The sequence below is a fragment of the Podarcis melisellensis genome, assembly GCF_964234715.1.
Source record: "Podarcis melisellensis genome assembly, chromosome: 9".
NCBI classification, from domain to species: domain Eukaryota; kingdom Metazoa; phylum Chordata; class Lepidosauria; order Squamata; family Lacertidae; genus Podarcis; species Podarcis melisellensis.
Window position 1 is genome coordinate 47,019,886 of NC_138541.1, and position 26,298 is coordinate 47,046,183.

The window sequence follows — 26,298 nt, forward strand, 5'->3', positions numbered from 1 at the left end:
TGAATTAGAGTAGAAAAGGCGCCAGTTAAGGTATTTTAATTTGGATTATGTGTATGTATATTTAAGGGTAGACCCTTAGCCAATTCCGCCGTGAATGCTTTGCCAGCAGTCTGCTTCAGGATGTTTCCTATGGAGAGAACAGATTACATTTGAATGGAAATTCCCTGTGTTTTGTTCAGGAAGGATCCATAACCAAATAGCAGCTCTTCCTTTAAAAGAAAAATAAAAACCATGTGACCTTTCCATTCCAATGTAATAACTTCCTTATGTGTTTCTCCAGAGAAATTCTTCCTTTGAAGAGGAAAAAAAATACATTAGAACCAGCACACATTCTCTTTGTGTTTTTAATCTCAAGGCTGAAATGTGTTCATAGAGTGAATATTCAGACTGAGAGATGAATGTTATTTGAGTTGCCTGTTTGTTTAAATTCAGTATCACACTATTGGAGACGTGGCAACCAAATATTTTTTTAGATTCTTAGATTATGTTTTTATTTTTCAGGAATTCCTGCATCTCTTAGTTGGTGTTGGAATGCAGGTGATGCGGTTGCTTTTGTCTCCCATAGAGGACCCTTGTATATTTGGACAATTTCAGGACCGGACAGTGGTGTAACAGTACATAAAGACGCTCACAGTTTTTTGTCAGACATTTGCCTGTTTAGATGGCATCCCAAGAAAAAGGGGAAAGTAGTATTTGGACACACTGATGGAAGTCTTTCTATTTTTCAGCCAGGTAAGGGTCTATTTTATAACAAATGCATGTTTTGATGCATGGTGAAGAAAACCATTCTTTTGAGAAAACTGGACACTTGTTTTTCACGGAGTCTCTCTCTCCCCCCCCCCCCCCATTGCATTGCTAATGGAAGGGAGTGGAAATCTCAGTCTTGGGCAGCAGAAGATTGATTTTAGATTAACAAGGCATCATAATTTATTACTACATAATAAGCACATTCTTGGAATACAGTAGCCTTGTTTGCAAATCACAGTATGCCAAACTGTGTCTTCCTGGGACCATGCAAAGAGCAGAGGAACTCACCCTCATTTTGCTGCTACCAGGTCCTTTTAGTCTTGGCTACAGATCATGGTTATGGAGGGGAGAACTTAACTGCAGCTTCGTGGTCAAATGATACGCAATCCCTGTGCTAAAAGTACCAGGGAAGAGGGAAGTAGGTGTGAGCATCAGTTCATAAGCCAGCATGTTTGCCGGTTACCAATATGCCATAGTTTGGTTCACTGTGCAAACAAGGTCTGTAAATGTTTGTTAACAACAGGCTAATAAAATAAAAATATCTAATCATACATAGATGGGAATGACTAAGAATTCTGACCATAGGAGCCTTAACCCCTAGGGGCTGAGGGGTTTTTGCCACCCAATAAAATATTTGAAGGGGCTGTACCCCCACAACTTGATGGGCATTGCCATTCAAATGGTGTGCATGCACCACATCATGTGATTGATTATGCAGGGCGGGACTTACCTAGGCCCCCTAATATTTTATTCAAGTTGGTACCCCTGATTCTGACATCCACTTTATACCAGTTGCTTGATACGTTAGTTTCCCATGTGGAAGAAAAGGTAGATATGTCGCATCATGAGGTCATAAACTGGCAGTCAGTTAGCAAGGTATATTATAACTTCTCAAAACAGAGATGTTTCTGGAGAGCGGCAGTCAGAACAAAAAGACCGATTGTCAGTCCTTTGGATATATCTTTATATAGCTACAAGTGTAGGCATGTGGCTTCTATAGGTTTGCTTAGATGAATGAAGCCAGTCTCTGCAAGACCATATTCATTTTCATATTGCTATAGCAACTGCTGCAGTTCTGTGTCAGTTCTCATTTTCAGAAGGAGGGATCTTTTTGATTTGTTTTTCATTCTGTTCAGTGTTGGCAGTTTAGAACCAAGCTTGTCAGAGTAGAAATTCAATCTGTACTGGGACGCGTCACAGTAAAGAGAGCTATCATGAGCCATTTTGTTCAGATTTCTTAGCCATTTGCCCCACCTTAGACCAATTTAGAAAAAGACACATGATAACATGAATTCATTAATGAGTTCATTTTTGCGGAGAAGGTTATGGATGCAACAATTTTATTTTCAATTGCAGGTTTAAAAATACAAACGCACAGTCACATCTCACTTTCTCACCTCCATGTACTAGAATCGTTGAGCCTTTGCTAAAATTGGATGAACCAATCAGTTCTGTTCAGTATAAATTTGGAACATTTGCATTTTAGAATGCCTCTATGTAATCTGCATCTTACAGGGAAGCAGAAGCATGCAGTTTCCTTTTTCTTCCTTATGATGGAATCAAAGCCTGCTGGTGTATTTTTGATGCCAAAGATATGCATGGGCTCAATTTCTACACACACTAGCTCTGAGGAAAAATGGATGCTTACTATAACTAAAAGATTAAAAACATCATGTTGAAGAGATGACCCTTAGTTTCTGATTTGTCAGAATGCACCCAGGCATTGCTCATAATATGTGTATCATACCACATTTGGAGTTCTCTTCCTAAGATCCTTCAGTTACCCCCAATCCAGAGCTCTGGATGAATCTCAAGATGTGCATGAAACACTTATAAGCAGGCTGCCTTGTTCACTTTCTTGCTTCATGAACATGACAGGATAGACATGAAAGTTTCTGTTGCTTCCATTGAAATGAATGGGACATTTAGAGACTGGGGGACGCTATCTGTGCATTAAAGTTCGTACACTTGCTTTGTTTTGCAAGGATGCCTGTCTCTATAATGAAAGCTTTGAGAAGTTCAGGCAACTGCATGCCGTTGACAAGAAGCTGCTGCAGAATTGCATCTCTTGATACTGAAGTTGAATTTGAACCCGCAGTCTTTAACAAGACAGTAGGAAATTACAGTGAATGGTCTTCTTTCTCACAAAGTGCTGTTTTGCCCTCCAGAAAAGCACTGAACACCTTCATGCTGTAATTTAAGGCTGAATCATTATTGAGTAACTAGCACGATGCAACAATGGCTTTTAATTGTTAGCATTTAGCGTTTTACCCAGTGCATTCACTTTATTTTCAACTAATTAGCTCTCTCTAGCTACTAGTAACACAGTGGAGGCACACAACAAAAAAGAGTGCAGATATGTGAAAGTTTAACTTAAAGATTGGTGTTCATTCAAATGTAAAAATAAACAAATCTGCAGAAGTCGTTCTGGTTTCCTGATCCCGTGCAAGTGTGCTTGCCAATAAGTCCCACTGCATCTAGTGGAGCCTACCCCATTCTAAGGATCTCTGTCAGCAGTAGCCAGTATACCGTATTTTTTGCTGTATAAGATTCATTTTTTTCTTCCTAAAAAGTAAGGGGAAATGTGTGTGCGTCTTACGGAGCAAATGCAGGCTGCGCAGCTATCACAGAAGCCAGAACAGCAAGAGGGATTGCTGCTTTCACTGCGCAGCGATCCCTCTTGCTGTTCTGGCTTCTGAGATTCAGATTTTTTTTTTCTTGTTTTCCTCCTCCAAAAACTAGGTGTGTCTTGTGGTCTGGTGCGTCTTATAGATCAAAAATACGGTAATCCCTCCAAATAGGGTGTTTCAGAAGTGGAACTCTGCTAAGCAAATATCCACTGGAGTCTAAGCTAGCGCAGCAAGCCTCAAGTTGCAGTGGGAGGCTTGAGTCTTCCCTGGAATTGGCATAGCAATAAAAAAACCCACTGCTTTCCCAACCCTTATGTGCTACAGGGCTGTGGATTCTGGCAGCAACTCTGCAGCTCCTTTAGGTCCTATTGCTATCCAGCTGGGGTTATGGTTGTACCCTAAGCTTATAAGAAAAAATTCTATTCAAAGCTGCACAAAGGCCAAAACCAGAAAAGGCTAGTTTCGGTAAACGCCACGATGAAGAGTTCTAATCAGGGAGAAGTGCAGTCTCCCAAAAGATTAAGCAGAATTGTTACAAAAGGTATGTGGAAAATTCAGGACAGAAAAAACCCAACTCCGTGTAAAATTAGTTCAAGCAGCAAAAATGAAATCTAAAAACAAAGTTTTGCTTTCTCTTGTGTTCCACAGAAGAGGTAAGTTACTACAGAAAATGGTATTGGGGTGAAACTGCTTGCTAAGATGGAGAATAGTGAAGAAACATGGAATAACATGAAAGCTTTTCAACCCCACAACATTCCAACCACATTAACTACTTGCCGATTGGTTCTACTCTTCTCCATCTCATTTGTTTAGAACAGAATTTTATTTATGAACTGGTAAATGGTAGGTCTGGAGTCACACCACCTGAGTGTCCATGATAAAGCTTTCCTTTTTCTTGGGGCACCTGATGTGATCCTCGGGTCTTATCAGATGCATTCTGGCCAGTGCCATAGGAAATATCCAAACTTTTGACCTGGTCACCTTGGCAAAAATGTGTCTGTCTTTCCCCTCCTTTATCTATCCTATCTCTTAATTCAGAATCCAGAGGTTCAGGCTAAGAAAAATCTCTGCCACTAAGACCAACATTCGGGCTTAAGCCAGGAGCCAGTTTATTGAACAAGGTTTGTTCCATGGAACAATTGTTTGCATCATGGATGTAGCTTTTCCTTTATCAAACCCCCCAAATCAGCTTTATTGATAGAAAATCAACTTCAGTTAACAAGAACAATAGAAGCTTCCTGAGAATTGCACTGGCTTTGCCTTTCATCGAGTAACCTGAAAACTCATATCTGCTGAGAAGAATGCAAAGAAGCTCTAGTGTCACAGATTCACTCTAGAACTCATTGACTCTGTTGGGAGCAATCATCACGGGTAGTTGCTGCATCCAGTAGTGTGGATCTGCATTTACTGAAAGTTTTCTACTTTCTTGGACTTTTGTTCAGTATCTGGAAAGCTAACTCTTAACCTGCTTTTAAAATTGATACATCTTTTACTTTTCAAGGTTCTAAGAGTCAGAAACATGTTCTAAGGCCAGAATCACTTGAAGGTACAGATGAGGAAGATCCCGTTACTGCCCTGGAATGGGACCCTCTCTCTACAGATTATCTTCTTGTTGCAAATCTGCACAATGGAATTCGTCTAGTTGATTCAGAGTCTCTGTCCTGCATTACAGTCTTTAGTTTTCCTAGTGCAGCAGCATCTGTGCAGTGCTTAGCATGGGTTCCTAGTGCTCCTGGAATGTTTATCACTGGAGGTAAATAAATATTTTCACACATTGTTTTATGAAATAGTAAGATACGTAATGCACAGGCACAATCCAGAGCCATGAATGCCAGTTGGTTATTTCCAGTTTACTTCAGTAGAATGTGATTTAAATTGTGAGTTAGCTCAAGGTGAAGACAGAACATTTGAAGAGTGATAGAAATGGCAGCCAGCAGCATCTCTGCCCTGAAAACATATGTAACTATCTCTGTCTTGGAAGCAGATTATGGAAAGGGGAAAAGAAGGTTCTTTGATCTAGTTAGGGTTAAATTGGGTGGTGAGGGGAGAAAAGCTGGCTTTGGTGAAAACTATTCATAACAATGCCAGCATCACTTTCCTCTCCTATTCTCATCCTTGTTTGTGGAACAGTTTTGTATCTGGTTTAGGAAAGTTAATTCTAAAAAAGAAGATGAAGGGTGTGTATATGGGCATGTACATATGTACACTTATGTGCAGTGTGTGTATATACTAGATAACTCACATGATAAACAAGAAGAGGGAACAGACTGAGGGCTAACACACTTTCTTGGCATGAAAGCATGCTCTGTTTGCTGGTGTGCATGCTGTAACCCTAGTTGGGAAACCAGGCTCACACACTGTGTGAAAATAGGTGAAGACCAATGCTATTTCTCCAGGAAAAGAGGTGCTAGAACTCGCCATGAATGCCTGCCTCTCTTGTTCTCTTATAACGGCAATGGCGTCTACCTGAAAGGTGCTGGAACTGAGTTCCGGCGAGTTCTGGCTGAAAAGCCCTGGTGAAGACAGACAACACATCATGAAACAGGACATGGGCTCTGTTTGTCATATTCTGTTCATGACTTGTGTTATGTTTATCTTGTCTACCAAGAAATATGTGTGCATAAATATGTACAAAATATATTGCAGTTGTTAAATTTTTGAGTCATTGGACTAGATAGATAGAACTTTTTGAATTGATAATCAGAAAAGAAATGGAATTTTTCTCTTAATGCAGATTCTCAAGTTGGTGTGTTGCGTGTCTGGAATGTGTCGCGTACAACACCAATAGATAATTTTAAACTGAAGAAAACAGGTTTCCATGGTTTACATGTTCTTAGTTCTCCCCCGAAGAAAAAATGTAAGTATCTAATAAAAAAAAAAAACCAAGAAAAAATGTGCCTTTTTTAACTTTCCCTTTTCTGTTTGCACTTGTAAACTCTTTGCTGTTCAACACAATATAACATAACTATAAGCCACAGTGAATGGCTTGTCAGAATTGAGCAGCCTGCTACTTTGTGCTGCCCTGTTGCTCCTGCTTCGCTCCTCCTCTGGTACCAGCAGGAACAACAGGCCGTGAAGTGTTGACTTTTTGTTACAGTGGTGCCTCGCAAGACGAAATTAATTCGTTCCGCAAGTCTCTTCGTCTTGCGAGTTTTTCGTCTTGCGATGCACGGTTTTCCATAGGAATGCATTGAAAATCAATTAATGCGTTCCTATGGAAAAAGCCTTCCCCCGACCTCTTCTGGCGGGCGGCATTTTAAAATCGCCCGGGACAGCGGAGGACTTCTCCGCTGTCCGGGGCGATTTAAAAGCCCCTGGGAAGGCAGGCAGGGGGGACAAAGGCTTTCCCGCCCGGCCGCCCGGCTTCGGGACATCGTTCCGATGCCGGGCGGCTGGGGGAGGCTTTCCTGCCCCACCGCCCGGCATCGGGACGATGCCCCGATGCCGGGCGGCTGGGGGAGGCGTTCCTGCCCCACCGCCCGGCATCGGGACGATGCCCCGAAGCCGGGCGGGGGGGGGAGGCTTTCCCGCCCGGCCGCCCGGCTTCGGGACATCGTTCCGATGCCGGGCGGCTGGGAGAGGCTTTCCTGCCCCACCGCCCGGCATCGGGACGATGCCCCGAAGCCGGGCGGCTGGGGGAGGCGTTCCTGCCCCACCGCCCGGCATCGGGACGATGCCCCGAAGCCGGGCGGGGGGGGGAGGCTTTCCCGCCCGGCCGCCCGGCTTCGGGACATCGTTCCGATGCCGGGCGGCTGGGGGAGGCGTTCCTGCCCCACCGCCCGGCATCGGGACGATGCCCCGAAGCCGGGCGGCTGGGGGAGGCGTTCCTGCCCCACCGCCCGGCATCGGGACGATGCCCCGAAGCCGGGCGGGGGGGGGAGGCTTTCCCGCCCGGCCGCCCGGCTTCGGGACATCGTTCCGATGCCGGGCGGCTGGGGGAGGCGTTCCTGCCCCACCGCCCGGCATCGGGACGATGCCCCGAAGCCGGGCGGCTGGGGGAGGCGTTCCTGCCCCACCGCCCGGCATCGGGACGATGCCCCGATGCCGGGCGGCTGGGGGAGGCGTTCCTGCCCCACCGCCCGGCATCGGGACGATGCCCCGAAGCCGGGCGGCTGGGGGAGGCGTTCCTGCCCCACCGCCCGGCATCGGGACGATGCCCCGAAGCCGGGCGGCTGGGGGAGGCGTTCCTGCCCCACCGCCCGGCATCGGGATGATGCCCCGAAGCCGGGCGGGGGGGAGGCTTCAAAAGCCGTCCGGGGGCTTTTAAATCGCCCCGGACAGTCCCGGGGCGATTTAAAAGCCCCCGGTTAGGCAGGCAGGGGGGGCAAAAGTCTTTGCCCCCCCTGCCTGCCTTCAAAAGCCGTCTGGGATAGCGGGAAGCGCTTCCCTGCTATCCCGGACCGCTTTTAAAATGCTGGCGGTGGGGAGCAAAGCCTTTCGCCCCCGCCGGCCTTCCTGGACCTCTTCTGAAGTCCGGAGGGGGGGGAAGGCTTTGCTCCCCACCGCCAGCATTTAAAAAAAGGTCCCCGAGATTTCCCTATGGGCTTTCGTCTTGCGATGCAAGCCCATAGGGAAAATCGTCTAGCGAAGCGTCGCAAAAACCGAAAAACCCTTTCGTCTTGCGGGTTTTTCGTCTTGCGAGGCATTCGTCTAGCGGGGCACCACTGTACTTCCAAATGCAGGGTTATTGGTTGTTTCTTCCAAATAATTCACTGTCATGGAGCAATGGCTAGTACAGACTGCCTAATCTTGGTAAGCCATAGTTTATTGTTATGTGTGAACTGGGCCAATATAGGCTGTATAGTCTTCCAAAACACCATTTAAAACACACATGCACAATAGGAATTCCTCTTTAAGGATTATTGGAATACTTTAGAGAGTCTCATTTTATAATTCAAAATGCATGTCAGTAAGAAGATTTGAAAGCATGCTAGTTCAGATGCCTTACAATGTGTTGAAAGCTCACTGATCCCTGAGTGCTCCATTTTGTCCTCCTGTTTTTCTCCCTTTCACCCCTCACCAACCTGCAATCCATTCTGTTTACCATCTTTTCTTTGTCTTAATTGCTGTAACACCCTTCGCCAAAGCCAGTAATGTGGCGAGTCTTCTGCCTGTTTAAGGGAGGGGTGCCATTTGAGAGAATCATATCAGGAGTGCCTTTCCTACCTGGGTCTCCTTTACCTGTGCAAAAACAGCATTCCATTTTGTTTCTACCAGGCTAAAATGGTTTGGGAGTGGCATTAATACTACTCTTTTTTTGAATTTGCAAGAAGAGTATTGGGTCAGCTGAGAGTGAAACTAAAGGTGACATTAATTATGTGAATACAACTACTGTGCAGTAATTTTTTACTGTACATTTTTTGTACACAACATTTTTACTGTACATTTTTGCAGCACATTTTTTGTTACATAACTCACACCATTGTGTGGATTTGAACTGCCAACCCTCTGATCGGCAAGCACTTCAGTCACAGTTTCTGCTCATAGCCCACTACTCTACACCAGCTATCCAGTTAGTTTCAACAATAAGCTATTGTATTATCTTAAAATCAGAATATATGTCTATATGCACCACTAGACTATTATAAGAAAAACAGAAAATTTAGTACAAATCAAACACATAAACAGGTAAGAAGTACACATTTAATACATTGACTCAGATACTATGACTTTGTTATGCAATCAGCTTTTGTTTCCAATGTTGACAATACAGAGGGGATGTGAAATGATGCAAGATCGGGCCAGTGGGAATAATTAGGAGAGGAAGGCACATTAGCAGGTTTGAAGATGTCAGCAACACAGAGAAGTAGAATTCAATACAAATACACATATTCCCTTGGAATATACCACTTTGGAGCACATGAAAGTGACTCCCTCTTGAAATGCAAACAGCAGCTTCTGAGGGATGATTTTGTCAGGAGATAAAAAGTTAAACTCCCCATGGTTCCAAAGCTGCTCAGGTTTCCCCTCAGCTGCTATTTCCCATTGCTCTGTCCCGGTAGCTGACAACCTAGCAGTTCGAAAGCATACCAACACAAGTAGATAAGTAGGTACTGCTGTGGCGAGAACGTAAACGGCATTCCGTACGCTCTTGCACTCGACATGGTGTCCATTGCACTAGAAGCAGTTTAGTCACGCTGGCCACATAACCTGGAAAGCTGCCTGCAGACAAACACCAGCTCCCTTGGCCTGAAGCAAGATGAGTGCCACTAAGTGCCACATCCCATAGTCAAGTTTGACTGAACATAACCGTCCGGGGGGATCCTTTACCTTATATGGAAAACATTCTGACTACTTAGAGAAAATGCTATAATTACTGTAATTATTATTATTAATTAAATTTCTATACCACCCTTCATACCACAAAACATAGTAACAAACAAAAACAATATCCCCCAACGGTTTAAAAGGCCATAGATCGTTTAATTAGCTAGAGGCCTAGGAGAAGAGGATTGTTTTCACATGGTGCTTAAAGATATGTAGCGAAGGTGGCAGGCGAGCCTCCTCAGGGAGAACATTCCACAAGTGGGGAGCCACCACAGTAAAGGCCCACACACATGTTGCCACCCTCTGGTCCTCAGATGATCATTGAAGGGTCCAGGTTGGTTCATGGTCCTTGAGGCACTGCAAGTCTTTCTATTAAAATATAATATTAGTATTATGATGGTATGTGAATTATCAGTTCCCCTTTCTGTGCCTGAAATTAATACTGTTAGTAAAAAAGAACTTCTCATCAGCTGATTTTATAAATTTATTGTACTAAATCTCTCTGTGCCATATGCTTTAGGAAGATAACACTTGTTTCCAAAGGAGACAGCTGGACTGAGAAACTAAAACATTTATGGAAAAGAAAGTTTATGGCTTCAACGTACTGGAGAGTAAATTAGGAAATTCTCATACATAAGAAATTCTCAGATGTAAGAAATAAATCAGATAGAGGTTAATTGCCGCAATTTCCCAAGAAATGTAGTTCCCAGTAGCAAGTGGACAATACTTTGTTTTAAATGTAGCAGAACATAAAACTTATGCTAATATGTTTTATCTTTTTAATTCAGCATTTTCTTCACAGTCTCCTACCAAAAACCACCACATGTCATCTACAAGTGAGGCTGTTCCACCTCCGACTCTAACACAAAACCAAGCATTTTCTCTCCCTCCTGGTCATGCTGTCTGCTGCTTTATGGATGGTGGAGTGGGACTTTATGACATGGGAGCCAAGAAATGGGATTTTCTTAGAGATCTGGTATGTTTGCTCTTCTTTCCAGTCTTTCAACTTGGGGTCGCTTAAGGTGTTTAAAATCTTCCTCATGTGATGTGCCCTAACTTTTCCTGGGGATGCTTTCACATGGAGAGTATTATATGTCATTGGGGCTGTCTGTGGATACAGATGTTTCTCCCAGCTGGAATTTCCAAGCTCAAGGTTTTCTACCAGCAAAAATCATGAGTATCGGAAGCATTCCCAGGGGATATTGCTATGTCCATGTGTTCTTTCCTCTATCTGCACTTACCCTGGTAACAGAGGAATACCTTGCGGAGAATACTTTTTGAACATGTAAAGTAGCCCACATATAAATAATTAGTTTGTGTGCTAATAATTAGGCTCTTTGCTTCCTTCTTCTTGGAAGGGACTTAGAAAACTACAGTAGAAGTGTCATCTGGAAGTGACATGCCAGATTGGATGGAGCCACTTTGCTAGCTTCCCAGGCTAATGGGGGGAGGAGGCAGCAGGAAGGTCAGCGTGATTTAAACGCTCTGGCAGGAGTGCTAGATTAGCTCTGATGGTGTGTTTGCACTGCACCGACCTTCCCACTGCTTCGCTCTTTTCCCTCCTGGTAAGCAGCAGCAACCAGCCTGCCAGAAAGCTAGTGTAGCTTCTGCACCCAACCTGGCAAGCCTCTTCTCTTGTAACGGGGCTTTCTTTTGTTGCTCTAGGGTCATGTCGAAACCATCTTCGATTGTAAATTCAAGCCGGACAACCCTGACCTCCTAGCTACCGCATCCTTTGACGGAACAATAAAGGTGTGGGATATAAACACTTTAACTGCTGTCTACACTTCTCCTGGTAATGAGGGAGTCATATACTCCCTTTCATGGGCTCCAGGTGAGAATGTTTTAACTTAGAAATAACTAAAGTTTCATATAGAAAAGAGAATGCTTCTTAGCTAAGATTGGTGGGTATCCAGTATCCAGTTATGTATATTTGGTAACTTCATAAAAAAAAAGCACAGCTCAGAGCAAACGAACTGCAAGGGCTCTTCCATTTATGGAATGTGGCTTTTCCACTACAGCCTCCTGTGAGGAGCCCCCTCAAATGACCTCTGATGTAGTGTGAGTCTTGCAGCTGGGTTGGGGGCAGGAATATAGTACCTGGCACAAACCTCAGCTTTGTTTTTATGGTTTGGGGGAGTTTTTAAAAAGCAGATTCATAGACTTGGTCATTTCAAAACTGATTTTAGAGGTGTGTCAGCGGTGCCTGGTGAAATCTAAGAACTTCAGAGGGGTACTGAATAAGATTTTCTTATTAAGAAAGAAGGCTTTAATCTCCCACTACATTTCTTTTCTGTGTCTGATAGAGTCATATTGAAAATGCACAATAGCAAATCATTTAGACGACAGTATGATTTCGAAATAAGTGAAATTATGTAGATGTTCTTAATCTGCACGTTTCGTTTCGGTTGGAGAATTCAGTTCAGGCTAGTGCAAAATGTTGGTTACCTTGTAGAACTTAGATTTTTCTTTTAGGTGCAAAGTGTACACGGTGATATATATGAGTGAAGAAAAAAAATCAAATTGCAGCACTATTTTTGTGCAGAAAGAGAAAATTGGTCAGAAATGGGCTTAGTCGGGGCAGCTTGTAAAGGAAAGGATCAAAAGAGCAAGTCATGCCAATTGTAAACACTGTGAACTGGTTAAGTCATGGTAAATAGGAGGCAGGATGCTATCTCATTCTAAATGAAGAAACATACTAGGCATGTTCCATGAAGGGTAAAGAAGCTAAGGAATCTTTAGATGCATGTGAGGAAAAAGAAAATCGGAAGGGGAAAAAACCTGACTGCTTGAGAAAATAATAGTGAATGAGCAAAATGGTTTGTGATTCTTTGGTAACATCAGAGGTAGAGCTGAAACTGAGTATTAGGTGAACAGAACAAAGAGATACCTGCAGTGAAAATAAGCAAAACTTTGAGGAGGTTTTTATGGAAGAATATGAAAACAGGTGTTTAGGAAGAGTCAAAGAGAAGGGAAGTTCAGGGAAGTTCTTTTATTACATCGCTTGTTCTGAGCCTTTAATAGGTAATAGGAAAAATAGGATAAATAAGAATATAGTTAACCTTCTATCTATCCCATGGACTCTTTCCTAAAGGAGACTTGAACTGCATAGCTGGTGGAACTTCCAGAAATGGTGGCTTCATCTGGGACGTCCCACGGGGCAAAATGATAACCCGCTTTAATGAGGTAATGTGAGTTTGGTTTTAAGTTCTTATAACTGAGGTTATAGCAGGAAGATAAACGATGTTTCTGTGCGCACTGGCACTCGTCACAGTGTTCTTTTGCTGCAGAAGTGGTTTAGTCATACTGGCCACATGACCCGGAAAGCTGTTTGTGGACAAATGCCGGCTCCCTTGGCCTGAAAGTGAGATGAGCGCCACAACCCTATAGTCGCCTTTGATTGGACTTAACAGTCCAGGGGTCCTTTACCTTTACCTTATAGCTCCCACTAAGGCTTGTTTAAGGAAATGTTCAGTTAGTATGTGTACCAGTAACCTGATCCTAAGAGCTATTAAACTTTAGCTGCAAAACTATAACAAAATTCTAGGCCAAAAGTGAAACTTTTGTGACTTATTTAGTCAATGGTGAAAAATACCCCTCCTCCAGCAATTTGGTGGGGAACACTTTAGAATAAAAGTGTCCACTTACCATTTAAAAAATAAATAGAGCCAAACAATCTTGGGGAATGAACAGACAGTAGTAAAAGTCACGGTGGGGAAGGTTTGCTGGTTTCCCATCATGCACACCTTCCCCTGGGGACATTTCAATCACCCTAAAAATGCTACTTTTCAGATAAAAATATTGTGTGTATCCTCAGTTAAAAATTGAAGTGTTGCAGATACAAGCGGTGGTGGTCTTTTGGAGTCTTACTTAAACATTTCAATAAGGAATGAGATCTATGCCTAAGGGCATATAGAAATAGTCTTGGAGCCAGACTAGATGTGACACTAATTGTATGAATACAGTTTTTTATGTATCTAGCAGTCATGAAGTGGCTTGAGCAGCCTTGGATCACAGGGGTTGAAGCACTTATAACTGTGTTCCTGCCCTGGTGCCAGCAAAAATAATCTCTCACAAGCTGTTTTTTTTGTGTGTGTTTCAAGAGAACCTTCAATTGGCAGAAAGAGAGGTAGTTCAACTTCCCATCTCCCATGACCTTTAAAACTTCTTCCTGGCTACTGTTTGCATAATGAAAACACGTGTGAATTGCATCCACACAATTCAAGTTGCATCTACTTTCCTCATCGTCTGGAATTCAGAAAAGCACTAGTATTATGATTGTGCATCTAAATGTCTACCCTTGAGTTACTCTTTTATAAGGTGGCATTTTAGAGTTTGCAAACTGTTGTTTAAAATCTTTGAAGTTCAAAAGATACTCTTTAACATGTTGTTGGGGAACTGATTAAGGCTGTATCTATTCATCTTCATTTGGCTATAACTCTCCAGTCTTCGCCTCAGTTCTTAAGACAGAAATTACTAGAATCCATTAGCTTTCTGTTTCATCCTCTTTCTTATCATGAAGAACGCAAAGATATTACCTAAAAGAGGCCACACTCTGTCATTACAAAATGCCTCATGGGAACGGGGGTTATGTTTGCTTAAAGGCTGGTAGAAAATATTGATTACTCCTACTTGGAAAAGCGGGGGTGGGGAGTCATAAGAAAAGTATATAAATAAGAAAAAAAGGGGTGAATTATTTCTTATTGATAGGCATTTTACATTTTTTGAAGCATGGAAAGAGTGGAATCTTCTGCATTGCATGGAGTCATAAAGATTCCAAAAGGATAGCAACCTGCAGTGGAGATGGATTCTGGTGAGTGCTATTTTGAAGACAACTCCATGAAAATTTATGTGACAAATAGCAAAGCATTATTTGATTTGACTATTACCTGGCAAATGCGAATTTGATCCTATCTACTGATATGGAGGTGCATGCTCCAGAAATCTAGTGGTGTGATTCCAGTCACTTGTCACTATTTTTAAACAAAAATGCTGATTATTTCCAATCCTAGCGCTGTAGTTCGCCAGTGCTAAGTTTGCTTTGATTGCAGCTATAAGATCAGCCTTTGAATGTGGTTCAGAAGGCAGCAGACAGAGGCTTCTCTCCAGTCTTAGTGCTGTGGAATCACACCATTGTGGCAGCAGCAGAGGCTTAACTCTGATCTTGGCACTTAGTCCTTAGATGGGACATATCATATCTCTGCAGATGATGTCACATGATGCAAGGTAGCTGACAGGAGGGCTTTGCTTGCCCAACATGGCCTTGCACTGATATATCACCACTGATATATACTGTGACGGTATTAATTTATTTGATTTTCTGGCAAAATGTAAATGGATAGCAGGCATTGTCATAAAGTTGCATGTCAAATATGTGATTTTTTAAAAAATGTGGTTATAATGTGGAACTTTTCATAAATTCATAGTTCCCTGATGAACAGCCATACAGACCTAAAACATGTTGTATCACTGTGGGGGATTATTAAATTTATATAATTTTAACTCAGCTTTTGGGCTAGCCCCATTTGTTCTGTGTAGTTGCTGCTGCATCTCCCTTTCTGTGCTTCCATTTTTCCCCAAAGTGCCATGACAAACAAATAAAACCATGTAAATACAAAATTATAAATCTCTGATTTCCATATTCAATTCATTCAGCATTATTCGGACCATTGATGGCAAAATTCTCCACAAGTACAAACATCCAGCTTCAGTTTTTGGCTGTGACTGGAGTCAAAACAACAAGTAAGTACTTTCATATAATTAACTTCATAGTGAATTATAAATGTTAGAATAAGCTTGTTTCAGAATTAATGTAGCTAGAATAATGTAATGGTTTTAGTGTTATCTAACTCAGTAGGATCAAGTAAAAGGCAATATGTTCTGGATCAGGTCAGTCTAGAGCTGAGAATTTATATCCTTGGAAGACTTGGCAGTGTCAAATTCCAGTTTGATTTCTGCCAGTTATTGTACTGTGCATTGTGCTGTAAAGTAGTCATGCTGTCATTCACTTTTTATGGGGCATCTACATAAAAACAATAACAACATTCTCCTCTCACGTTTCCCCTGTCCAGCTGTTTTGTGTCCTGTCCCATGCACCTGAGTTTCAGAAAAAGACTTTTAAAAAAGGCAATAAAATTGTTGCACATTTTCCTTGGGTATTGATGGTCTATTGTGATGCTATTCTGACCAGCTACGACATCTCTACAGGCCATAGCTGTTCCCTTGACTAGTCCACATATTTCCTTCTCTGGTCTGTCTTCTCTCTAGGTATCAGGTCCATCACTTCAACCTTCCCTTCCCAAATTGTGTTGTCTTTATATCCACTCCCAGTCCTGGCTGCAGTAAGGGGTTGGCACTTGATTTCTCTGGTGCTGATTGTTAAAACAAAAGAGATGCAGCTAATTTGAAAACAGGATGACTGCTACAGTTAGATGTTTAAAATGAAAATGTAATAATGCAGGGCAAGTTTTCAAAACGTCTTGTTACATTTATTTGTGAATAGTGAAATTCTTGTGCATTCTGTAGCTGATGATTCTACTCCCTTTTTGCAGAGATATGATAGCCACTGGATGTGAAGATAAAAATGTCCGTGTCTATTACCTAGCAACTAGTTCTGATCAGCCACTGAAAGTATTCAGTGGGCATACTGCCAAAGTGTTTCATGTAAGATGGTCTCCTCTGAGGGAAGGGATCCTCTGCAGCGGTTCTGATGATGGGTAAGCATATTTGGCTGAAATTGCGGTGGTGGGATTAGCAATACAAAAAATTGGTTTTTGTCCATAACACAACTTTTCCCACTTGCACTCTAGCTGCCATCTAGCCTGTTTCATTGACCTTAGCTTACTGGTGTACCAAAGTACAGAATGCATTCCACAATGCTGAGAGAGGGCACTCGAGAGCAACCGTGTCAAGACCCTGACACCTCTCTGTGCAGCAGCATGACAAGAACTTCAGCAGAGTTGCCTGCTCTGTCTACTGGAAACTCCCCCAGGGCATTCAGTAATCCATTGGATTCCATTAGCTTCCGAGCACAGATCTTCTTAATCTGCCCACCAGCCTGCAGGGTAGGATTAGAGCTGTAAATCCAAACTTCACAAGGAAATGATCTGACCCTTACAAGAGGGTGACAGCCATCACCACTCATCTCCAGACCCCAGCTCCCTCCATCTGGAGCAGAAACCCAGTTGAGGGTGTGGCCTGCCATTTGTCGGACAACTTGAGATATCCCCATGGTCATCATGGAAACCCATGGAATCTCGAGTTGGAATGCTAGGGGCAGCATCAGCATGGATATTCAATGGATATAAAAGTTCTCCTTCTGGACTCTGTTATGGCTGCAAAAAAGTTGGGGTGTACCTCTTAACTGTATGAAAATACAGGCTGGGGGAAAGCTGAGCATCACTGTCATTGCAGTAATTAGGCAGCAGTCTAGATTATCTGTGAGCAACTAGAAGAAAAGTAGAGAAATCAAAGTGGCAAACTGCACTTGCTGGTTAAAATATATATCACTTTTTAAATGCATCACGTGTTGCCCATAGTGCAGTCTGCATGAACAGTATTATAGTGGTGGCTTCTGTTTGGTTGTGTTATGCCTCCTTTGCTATATAACAGTTGTGTATCTTAGGTCATCAGCCAAATTAGGCCTCTCCAGCAGTGCAATTATTTGTGTTTTCTAAAGGGCCCCTATCCTCACTGGTTTGGTTTCCTTTAAAATTGTTTAGTGCTCTGAACATAATCACCATCCCAAGGCAGGCTACAGAAGTCTTTGGCTCCAATTCCATACACACTTTACAGTGTTTGACTCCTGTTAATATAAGAGGGACTTATTTTTGAGTTGATGTGCATAAGCTTGCAGTGTACAAATGCTTGTACCCTGGTAAACAAAAAAAAAGTTTTTTAAAAAGGGGAAAAGGTAAAGACCTGAAGATGATGGGAAAGCTGAAAAAGGAAATACTGTGTTATGGAAAGCTTCACATGCAGTTGTGACAATGTTACATTTGTGTGTGGATGTCAGCAAGAGTAAAACATGACAGTCTGCTGCAATGCTCGTTCCACTGAGGAGCATGGAGTAAATAAACTTCCTTCCCAGTAAATCAGGAATTATTCACTGTGGAGAATCACTGCATTAGGATAACTCTCACCCAGGTCTCTTAAATTTTATATATGCCATTAGTAAGGGAAAGTAAGTGTGAATGACTGTGAGCAATTCTTGTAGATGTTCTTCTGGTGTTATCTGGATTTTTTTTAAAAAAGAGTTTTGTCTAGAGATGTTCAAGTGCTGCAATGAAACTATTTCACTTCATTCTTAACAGCACTGTTCGAATATGGGATTATACACAAGATGCTTGTATAAATGTTCTTAGTGGACATACAGCACCAGTACGGGGATTGCTGTGGAATACAGAAATACCTTACTTACTGATATCGGGCAGCTGGGATTATACAATCAAAGTTTGGGATACAAGAGAGGGAACCTGTCTGGACACTGTGTATGATCACGGTGCAGATGTCTATGGTAATATATTTTAATGTTTGACATTAATACATTTTCAGTAGTTTTTATATGCTAACATTTTTTCGTTCAGTAATTTAAAACAAATTTGTTAAAATGTATTTTAGGATTAACATGCCATCCTAGTCGTCCCTTCACTATGGCCTCTTGTTCACGAGATTCTACTGTGAGGCTTTGGTCTTTAACACCTCTAATAAATCCTCTCCAGATAAATATATTGGCAGACAGATCATGGGATGAGATTATCGGAAACACTGGTGAGTAATGTGAGCTATACACATATATGTGAACTATAGATAGATAGATAGATAGATAGATAGATAGATAGATAGATGCTGACTAGGAATATACACAGCTATCCCTTTATTTCTACATTTTCCACTCATCCTCTTGCATGTTCACGAAAGGTTCATGGAGAGTCTTGGATATTCTTGATTTTCAAGTCAATTTTTGCACATACAGGAGTCTTATGTACCTACTCACCCCCAGCTGAAATAGCAATAATGGCAATTTATGTGCTTTACACCACCAGTTTGTTTCATGTACTTCCCATGTGCAAGTACACAGTTTCTGTATTGGTCACAATTCTGGATGCAGCACGATTTATATACCTTTTCCTGATGTACAAAAGCATAAAACAATTTGAGAAGTTGGATCTGCAAGTGCAACTACACGGACCATCCTGGAGACTGACAGCTACAAGCTCAATATTATCAATTTGCTTGCTTATGTTCGTGCACATTAAACATTACCCATATATAGCTCTAGTTGTGTGTAGTTTCACATGATTGTGCATTGAGGTGTGCATCTCATTGAGCATCGTTTACTGACAGGCATCCCACATTCAGGGACGAATGCTAATGTGCATTCAGCTTGTTATTTTACCCCTTTCCACCTGGCTTGTGGGAGCATTTGCCCAATGGATATGCCAGTTAGTTTCTCATCACATTGGAAGGTAAATAAGAGATATGGAGCATTCAGGACCATTGCCCACACCAGCAGAACACTGTATTCGGTAGTAATCACACTTGCTGGGTTTACTGTGGAATCCCTAGCTGCAATTTGCAGGGTGCCAGAGGCCAACAACTAGAAGAATTTTGACATGCAAATGTCCGCCTATGAGTGGACTTCGGAGTATAGCTTTATATCCTCCTCATTGTCTTCTCTGTTTCTAACAAGGTGTATAAATATTTGTTTTTAATAGATCGTGCTGTTGAAGTAGGTGCTTCTCCCTTGCTATGTGGCAAAGTATCTAGGGATATTAAACAAGAAGTAGACAAATTGGCTGGTAATCCCCGAGGGAGAAAACTGAGGTGGTTTTCTGAATGTTTATCAGTAAGTATTAAGTAGTAAAAAATTATGTGCATGTAAGATGTAGCTATAGAACTTTAGTCTCAATGGGTTAGATGCAAGGCTGTACTGTAAGTATAATAAACCTTTCACAAAATTGTATATTTACTGTATTATATATTACCAAATGCATTTTTCACACGTCTCATTTGTTTCAAAAAATAATAAAATTTATTTGTCATTTGACACATAGATCTCATGTCTATTTATGTGCACAATATAACATAAATTATGACTACCCGTGGGAGTTCTAACATAATCAGTGTTTTTAGCAGAGTTGGGTTGAACAGGGTATGTAAGATTAATAAACCTTATCACCATCAATGTTTATAGCTTATATATAGTATTTCTAAGATGGAAAGTACTTCACAATCTTCTACTCCCCTTAAAATTACCCAGTGTTCACATTGTACAGATTGGAAACTACCAAGGCAACTGTGTGTTCATGGCCAGGTAGGGCTTGGCGAAGTAGACACAGAATCCCACACTGAAGCGAGATTGGTTGGACGAAACTAGTTCACTGAGGCTACTGCAGCTTCTTCCACAATTTCCTTTAATATAAGAGTGAAGGATAAATACTTTTGAAGATAACTGAGAGACACTTGAGTTCAGCTGTCATATGCTTTTCCTCTCCTATTATAACGGAAGTAATTCTGTGGATCCATTGTCATGAAATGACTAGTGGTCTTAAGTTTATACATTTATTAGTATGTGGTGTGTATTATATCGATTTAGTACATTTAAGGGGTCTAACAATGAAAGAACACGTGTGGGGTAACACCTCGTTTTTACCTGGATTCAATATTGGCTTCTTTACTTTTGAATTGACCTGTTTTTACTTTTGCACTGACTGACAAACATAATCACTTTCATTGCAGGTTTAATTCTGATATGGCTTAAACAACATTGTGTTCCATTTTTTATTGTTCCAGCCCCCAGGAGGCAGTAAAAACTTATGGGATCTTGTTGCTGTAATAAAAGGCCAAGATGATAGCTTGCTTCCACAGAATTATTGCAAAGGAATAATGCACATGAAACATCTGGTTAGATTTAGAATGGTAAGTTAAATATGCAGGTTGATGCAATAGCTTTAGCTTCCTTTATTACAAAAGAAATAAGCTTTTGCTTATTTCATTTTGCTTCACAAGGCAAAATGATATTGTGGAAAAAGAAAATACATTCATTTCTTACCGTCTGTGGAATATGCACTTAAGAATAACCCCCTTGGGAGCAAGGGTTGCCTACATTGTCGTGTGAGGCACTTAATTTTCTCCTAACACTTTTGTTTCCTTGAGCCAGACGATTGCTTTAGCCCAATGAGGTGCAGACTTGCCTGCTCGTTTCGTTTGTTTAGTCTATATTCCTTCTCATAAGAATGAGTAGTTATAAATGGCATGTGAACCCTCAGTTCTATCACATTTACAACCAGAGTTCAGAATATAACAACTCAGTTTCCTTGTCTGTTCTTCTCATTTGGTTGTAAAGAATATGTATGTAAAGGTGTGTTTTTTACCAATAGGAATTTCGTAAAGGAATTTATTGTGACAGTTTCCATTGAGAAATTGTTATGGGTTTAACCAATACGAGATTAAGTGCAATAAAATATTTTACAACAGCGGATACTCTTTAACACAGAAGTCACTGACCTTGTATGGGGAAAGAGGTTGCCCACTTTGACCAGGCACATCCTCCTACCCTTTCTGCCTTACAGGTCACCAGAGCTGAAATATCTATGTTGGGGAGATAAAGTGCAGCAGCACTTCTGCTCTGCTTTAACATCTCTTCATTTCTGCTCTGCTTTAACATGGAGATTGAGGCTGTACGTTTGGGCAATTTGTCAAGGCTTAACTCATGTTATAGGAGAAAACTTGATGGGATTTTTTTTTTCCATTTTCATCTTTCAGTCCAAAGCTCAAGAACTTACTACTGTGAAGATGTCTAAGTTTGGAGGAGGAATTGGTGCACCTAGCAAGGAAGAAAGGCTAAAAGAAGCAGCAGAGATACATCTAAGACTTGGGCAAATTCAGAGATACTGTGAACTTATGGTGGAACTTGGACAGGTAAACACTACATTATGATATGATAAAAGAGTTCAGTGTACACTTGAGAGGGGAAGGGAGGTGGCATTTTCTCCCACTTCCCTGAGTTTCAGACCAGATGCTCCAGACGCTCTGGAGCATATATATCAGGCAAAGGGAAACTCGGCCCTCCAGATGTTTTGGGACTACAACTCCCATCATCCCTAGCTAATAGGACCAGTGGTCAGGGGGTGATGGGAATTGTAGTCTCAAAAACATCTGGAGGGCTGAGTTTGCCTATGCCTGATATATATTCCTGCCAACTCATTGGTTTATATATTTAATGACACATGTGGACAAATGAAAGCGCCCTGTGCGCTAGATATGCATGACAAAGGTTCAAATGCCTTCTGAAAGGTTGGGCTTTGTTCTGAGTTAACGTTGCTGTAGTTACTACTGTGTATTTAAAATACCACATTTGTGTATTTAAGAAGCATTTGTTGTAGCGAGTATCATTATTATTTGTACCTCATAATTACTATAACAATGCTATTGCCATAGGACTAATGGTGCTGGATTTTATTTTTATTTTGTCAACCTTGCTGACACTTTTAATATACTGGCAAGTGTGTGTGTGTGTGTGTGTGTGAGAGAGAGAGAGAGAGAGAGAGTGCACCTCCCTCATTCCCATAACTAAGCATATTGTAAAGTACTATAATAGCTTACATTAAATAAGGTCTATCATATTCATATTTAGTATGCTGTTGATGTCTTCCATGTCAAAATAACAAATTACAAAACAAATGCAAGGATACCCAACCCACCCTGTGGGAGTAAAGGCCTTGGGAAGGGGTTGCAAGTGAGAATTGGTGGGCAGCCAGGAAGGATTAAGAATCCTTTCCTATTTGATGATTATCTCCGGCAAATGTCCTCCCTTCTCTCTCCTGCATTACTGTTAACCAGAAAATGTATTTTGAGAAAGCTGTGTCTGAAAAAGTTACAGTACTTTCACCCTTTATGATCTCTGGAAAAAGTTACATCAAAACGACTGTATTTTAAAACACGACATACAATTCTTCGGTGATTCTATTGTGAAGGGTAACAACTGACGTACTGGCTTCTTAAGTGACCTCATTTTTTTCAGATAGTACTCATTTTTAAATAGAAATAGAAAGGGCTAATTTGTTAATGATGTCCATATAAAGGGAAGAGAATTTGAAATGGAAACCGTTTTTCAAAAACCGTTGAATAATGCATGTTTCTTGTGTTGAGATGAAAATAATGACATATTCTGTGTTTTAGTGGGACAAAGCTCTCTCAGTTGCACCAGGGGTATCTATGAAATACTGGAAGAAATTAATGCAAAGGTAAGATGGGAATTCTAATTTAAGTCGCCCTTTTGCATTATGAGGCATAGGCCTGAATCCAACACAGAGTTTGGCATGCTTAAGTCCACTGATTCTTGTAGGCTTAAGAAAACTTAATTCTGCGTTGGATTCAGGAGTGACTATAGCATCACATGTTGCCTCCCTTGCCTCCCTCCGTAAATCCCCCCACCCCCGTTCTTCTGGCATCTTTAACCACAATTAAGTTGATTACCAGTACTTTTCAACTTTGTTATAAACCTGGTGTTAGGGCTAAGCAATCAGATAAGTGGCCCTATTTACAGAAATGATTCATAGTGGTAGAAACAAACCTATCTCTTCAAAATATCTCTTCAAACTCATGTCCTGCTTGCCATAGACATCTGTTTTTATTTGCAAACCCTGGTTAGGAAGGAATCTGCAACAGTCATGTAAAAGTTGTATCTGGTGGTGCATTTTTCAATTAGTTATTTGAAACTATCCGTGTAAATGCTTGAGAGTGTAAGTTTTTGGAAACAGTGCTTTTGGGAAGAGTTTTGTGTATCTCAGAAGGATATATATAAATCTTGATGCCTCATTGATGTTCTTTGAATGGATCTGATACTAAACATAACGGCAGTGCTTTCAATTTTGATTAGGAGAGCTGACCAGTTAATTCAGGAAGAAAATGATGATGTTATTCCATACTGTATAGCAACTGGTGATGTGAAGAAACTTGTCACATTTTTTACTTCAAGAGGCCAGCTTAAAGAAGCTCTGCTTGTTGCACAGGTACCACTGTACACAATAGTAAATAACTCTTTTAGGATGTAATATAACTTTTGCTATACACTGATACCTGTTGTGTTGTTATCTAAATCAACAAGAAAAACAAACTGAGTAGAATAATTATGTTAGAACCACGAAATTATCAAATAAAAGGAAGGGATAGTAAAGCTCTAGATTTTCCTGCTTCTGCAAAGAATAAGAATTTCCATCCCGTTCCACAATTTACTCGTATGCTGGTGACATTAAAGCTGGTGTTTATGATGCCTGCAATCCTGAGCTTTAAAAGCCTAGTCATGATAGACCTGTTTAGCCTACACTATTGTCAGAATCCTATACCCGTGGATTGGTACCAGTGCCAGGTATTTTGTGCAATGGTGGCACTAATAAAGCTAGGGAATGGATTCAGTGTATTGGAATAAAAATCAAACAAACAGACCTATATGAGCTACAAAACAAAGCTTGGCAGCTTTCGCTAAGAATATCATTCTGTTGTGGATAGTAGAAGCTTATACATCCTCGTCAAAGTACTTGGAATTTTACTCTCCCACATTTACAACATAACAGGATAGCTCCCTGACTTGTAATAAATATTCTACCATCAGTTTGAGATGTACCAATATGGCTGTTCCAGATGGTAGCTGGGCTGTTTTCTCCTACTGTGATATGACTGTTCACGTTTCACTGTTAACCCCTTTTTACAAATAATATTACCAAGAAGACAATGGTTTATGTTGCTTTCAATTGACTTTTTTTTAAAACCGATTTTAGTCAGCATGTGAAGGAAATATGCAAACATCCCAGTGTTTAGAATCAAATGGAACAGCAGATTTGGAAGGAAACAGCATGGAAGATTACGCTGAGTGAGTCACTGAGTGGTTATTTTTCATATGTTATCTTGGGGGGGGGGGTTTGTCTGTCACAAAATTAATGTGGCATTTTTAATTGAGATTTCACAAATTTTTTTACTGAATTTTGTAAGCTATTGATTTGCCATATCTTTGTTGTCCCTTCTGAGATGGGGGACACATTTACGATTAAATTATGTGAACCAGGTATGTGAACTAGGGCATTATATTCCAATAACCAGTGCTTTTTTTTCCTTAAAAAATGTTTAGGGGGTACTCTCATTTTCCTACTCATATTGAAATATTGCCCCTCCATGAGGCCAAACTTCAATTGACAAAATGTTTAGGGGTATGCATCCCCCTGCGTCCCCCCAGAAAATAGCACTGCCAATAACCAAAACTAATTTATGATTGGACTGCCTCATGCTGTGGTGGTGCTGACCAAACTTTCGGATAGTAAAGGAGAAGGATGCACTAACAACATCTGGTAAATTTATCTAGTTTTAATTACTTAATCCAAGTTATTTCTATTTTTGTTTTTTCTAGACTCCTGCACAAAGTCAGTAAAGAATTGTCCGAGTGGTATTTTCAGGATGGCTGTGCGGTCCTAGCTGCTTGCTGCCATTTAGCTGTTGAGAACATTGAGGTAAAAGTATTTTCTGTTTACTCTATACCAAAATAGGAATGTGCAGAATAATTACTCTTTGTTTTGTACATTTGCATACATTCTATTAATTTTTAAAAAAACAATATTGTTATGTATAAATAAACTTGGTTTTTTTACATCATGCTGATCCAATGGGCAGTGTGGAATAAAGACACATAGGAAAGATGCATGGTCAGCAATAACAAAGGGAACAAATAATTGAAAGAATTTTTAGAAGCCATTCCTATTAGCCGGATTCTGTTGCCCCATCACTTTAGGAGATTTTTATGCTGCTGAGAGTCTGCTTTGTGCCTCTGTCCTATCCAGCCCTGCTGTGTTACCATTGCTTTCTAGTTAGCTTTTTACCATGTTAATTCCTTACAACATGCAATGCTACAAAGCAGGTGATGAAAATTCCTGCAAGCAGCAGCTGATAAAGTTGTGGGAATAACAGGCCTCAATCACTACTACTGTAGTGGAGATAGTCCCTTTTTGAGATATGTTTTTATGTACCAGCTATCTAGACATTAAAGCTGGCCAGAAGATGCCGTGGATCTGACCATTTCAGGAAACAGTAATTCCCAAGGGAGTTCCTACAATTGTCCCTAAAATGTAGATAGTGTTGATAGTTAAGAAACATCAGCTCCTGGTGGATAGTAATTTCTCCCCTGTCACATCCCCCTTAGTCCATATCTAAGAGCCAAGCCTGCATCAAAGCCAGATTTCCAGTTTGCTAGGCCCAAATTCATAAGTAACTCTAAGCTTTGCCTCTTTCCAAAGTGTTGATTTTCAAAAGGTCTTTTCCAATTGCGCTCTTCCCCTTGAGAAATGACACGTGTGAGAGCACACACAGGCTAAAGATCCTATTCCCATTCTCCTTAACAATCTCTTAAAGGGAAACCCTTCCTTAACGGACAAATAACTATTCTGGTGGCCATTACCTTCCATTGTGGATAAACCCTCTGCAGGGATGGGGAAACATTCTAAAATGGCGTGTCCGGGCGAGAGGAGGTGCTGTGTCGGGCCACAACTGCCACTCACTGGCAAGACGGTGGGTGGCCATTGTGAGATCTTTAGATGCTTTTCATATTGGGAAGGTTGGATGAGTTACAGAAATTCCTGTTTATTCTAAATTTTCTAGAAGTTGGCAA

General features: G+C 41.1%; 1 protein-coding gene across 10 annotated transcripts in view; it reads left to right on the forward strand.

Moving 5' to 3' along the window:
* Positions 1-26,298, forward strand: part of WDR17 (WD repeat domain 17) — a 52,647-nt gene that overhangs the window by 14,293 nt on the left and 12,056 nt on the right. For all 10 annotated transcript variants that reach the window (XR_014171830.1, XR_014171831.1, XM_081925915.1 and 7 more), the window contains exons 4-21: positions 502-732; positions 4,879-5,130; positions 6,112-6,234; positions 10,433-10,620; positions 11,310-11,478; positions 12,739-12,830; positions 14,375-14,457; positions 15,300-15,386; positions 16,196-16,360; positions 17,957-18,159; positions 18,264-18,413; positions 19,361-19,491; positions 20,439-20,564; positions 21,411-21,566; positions 22,827-22,891; positions 23,527-23,659; positions 24,425-24,516; positions 25,048-25,147. Coding sequence is in view for 8 of the 10 variants with exons in the window: in XM_081925915.1 (XP_081782041.1) it covers positions 502-732; positions 4,879-5,130; positions 6,112-6,234; positions 10,433-10,620; positions 11,310-11,478; positions 12,739-12,830; positions 14,375-14,457; positions 15,300-15,386; positions 16,196-16,360; positions 17,957-18,159; positions 18,264-18,413; positions 19,361-19,491; positions 20,439-20,564; positions 21,411-21,566; positions 22,827-22,891; positions 23,527-23,659; positions 24,425-24,516; positions 25,048-25,147 (2,546 nt within the window). In the remaining 2 variants the exon portion in view is untranslated. The remainder of the gene's footprint in view (positions 1-501; positions 733-4,878; positions 5,131-6,111; positions 6,235-10,432; positions 10,621-11,309; positions 11,479-12,738; positions 12,831-14,374; positions 14,458-15,299; positions 15,387-16,195; positions 16,361-17,956; positions 18,160-18,263; positions 18,414-19,360; positions 19,492-20,438; positions 20,565-21,410; positions 21,567-22,826; positions 22,892-23,526; positions 23,660-24,424; positions 24,517-25,047; positions 25,148-26,298) is intronic.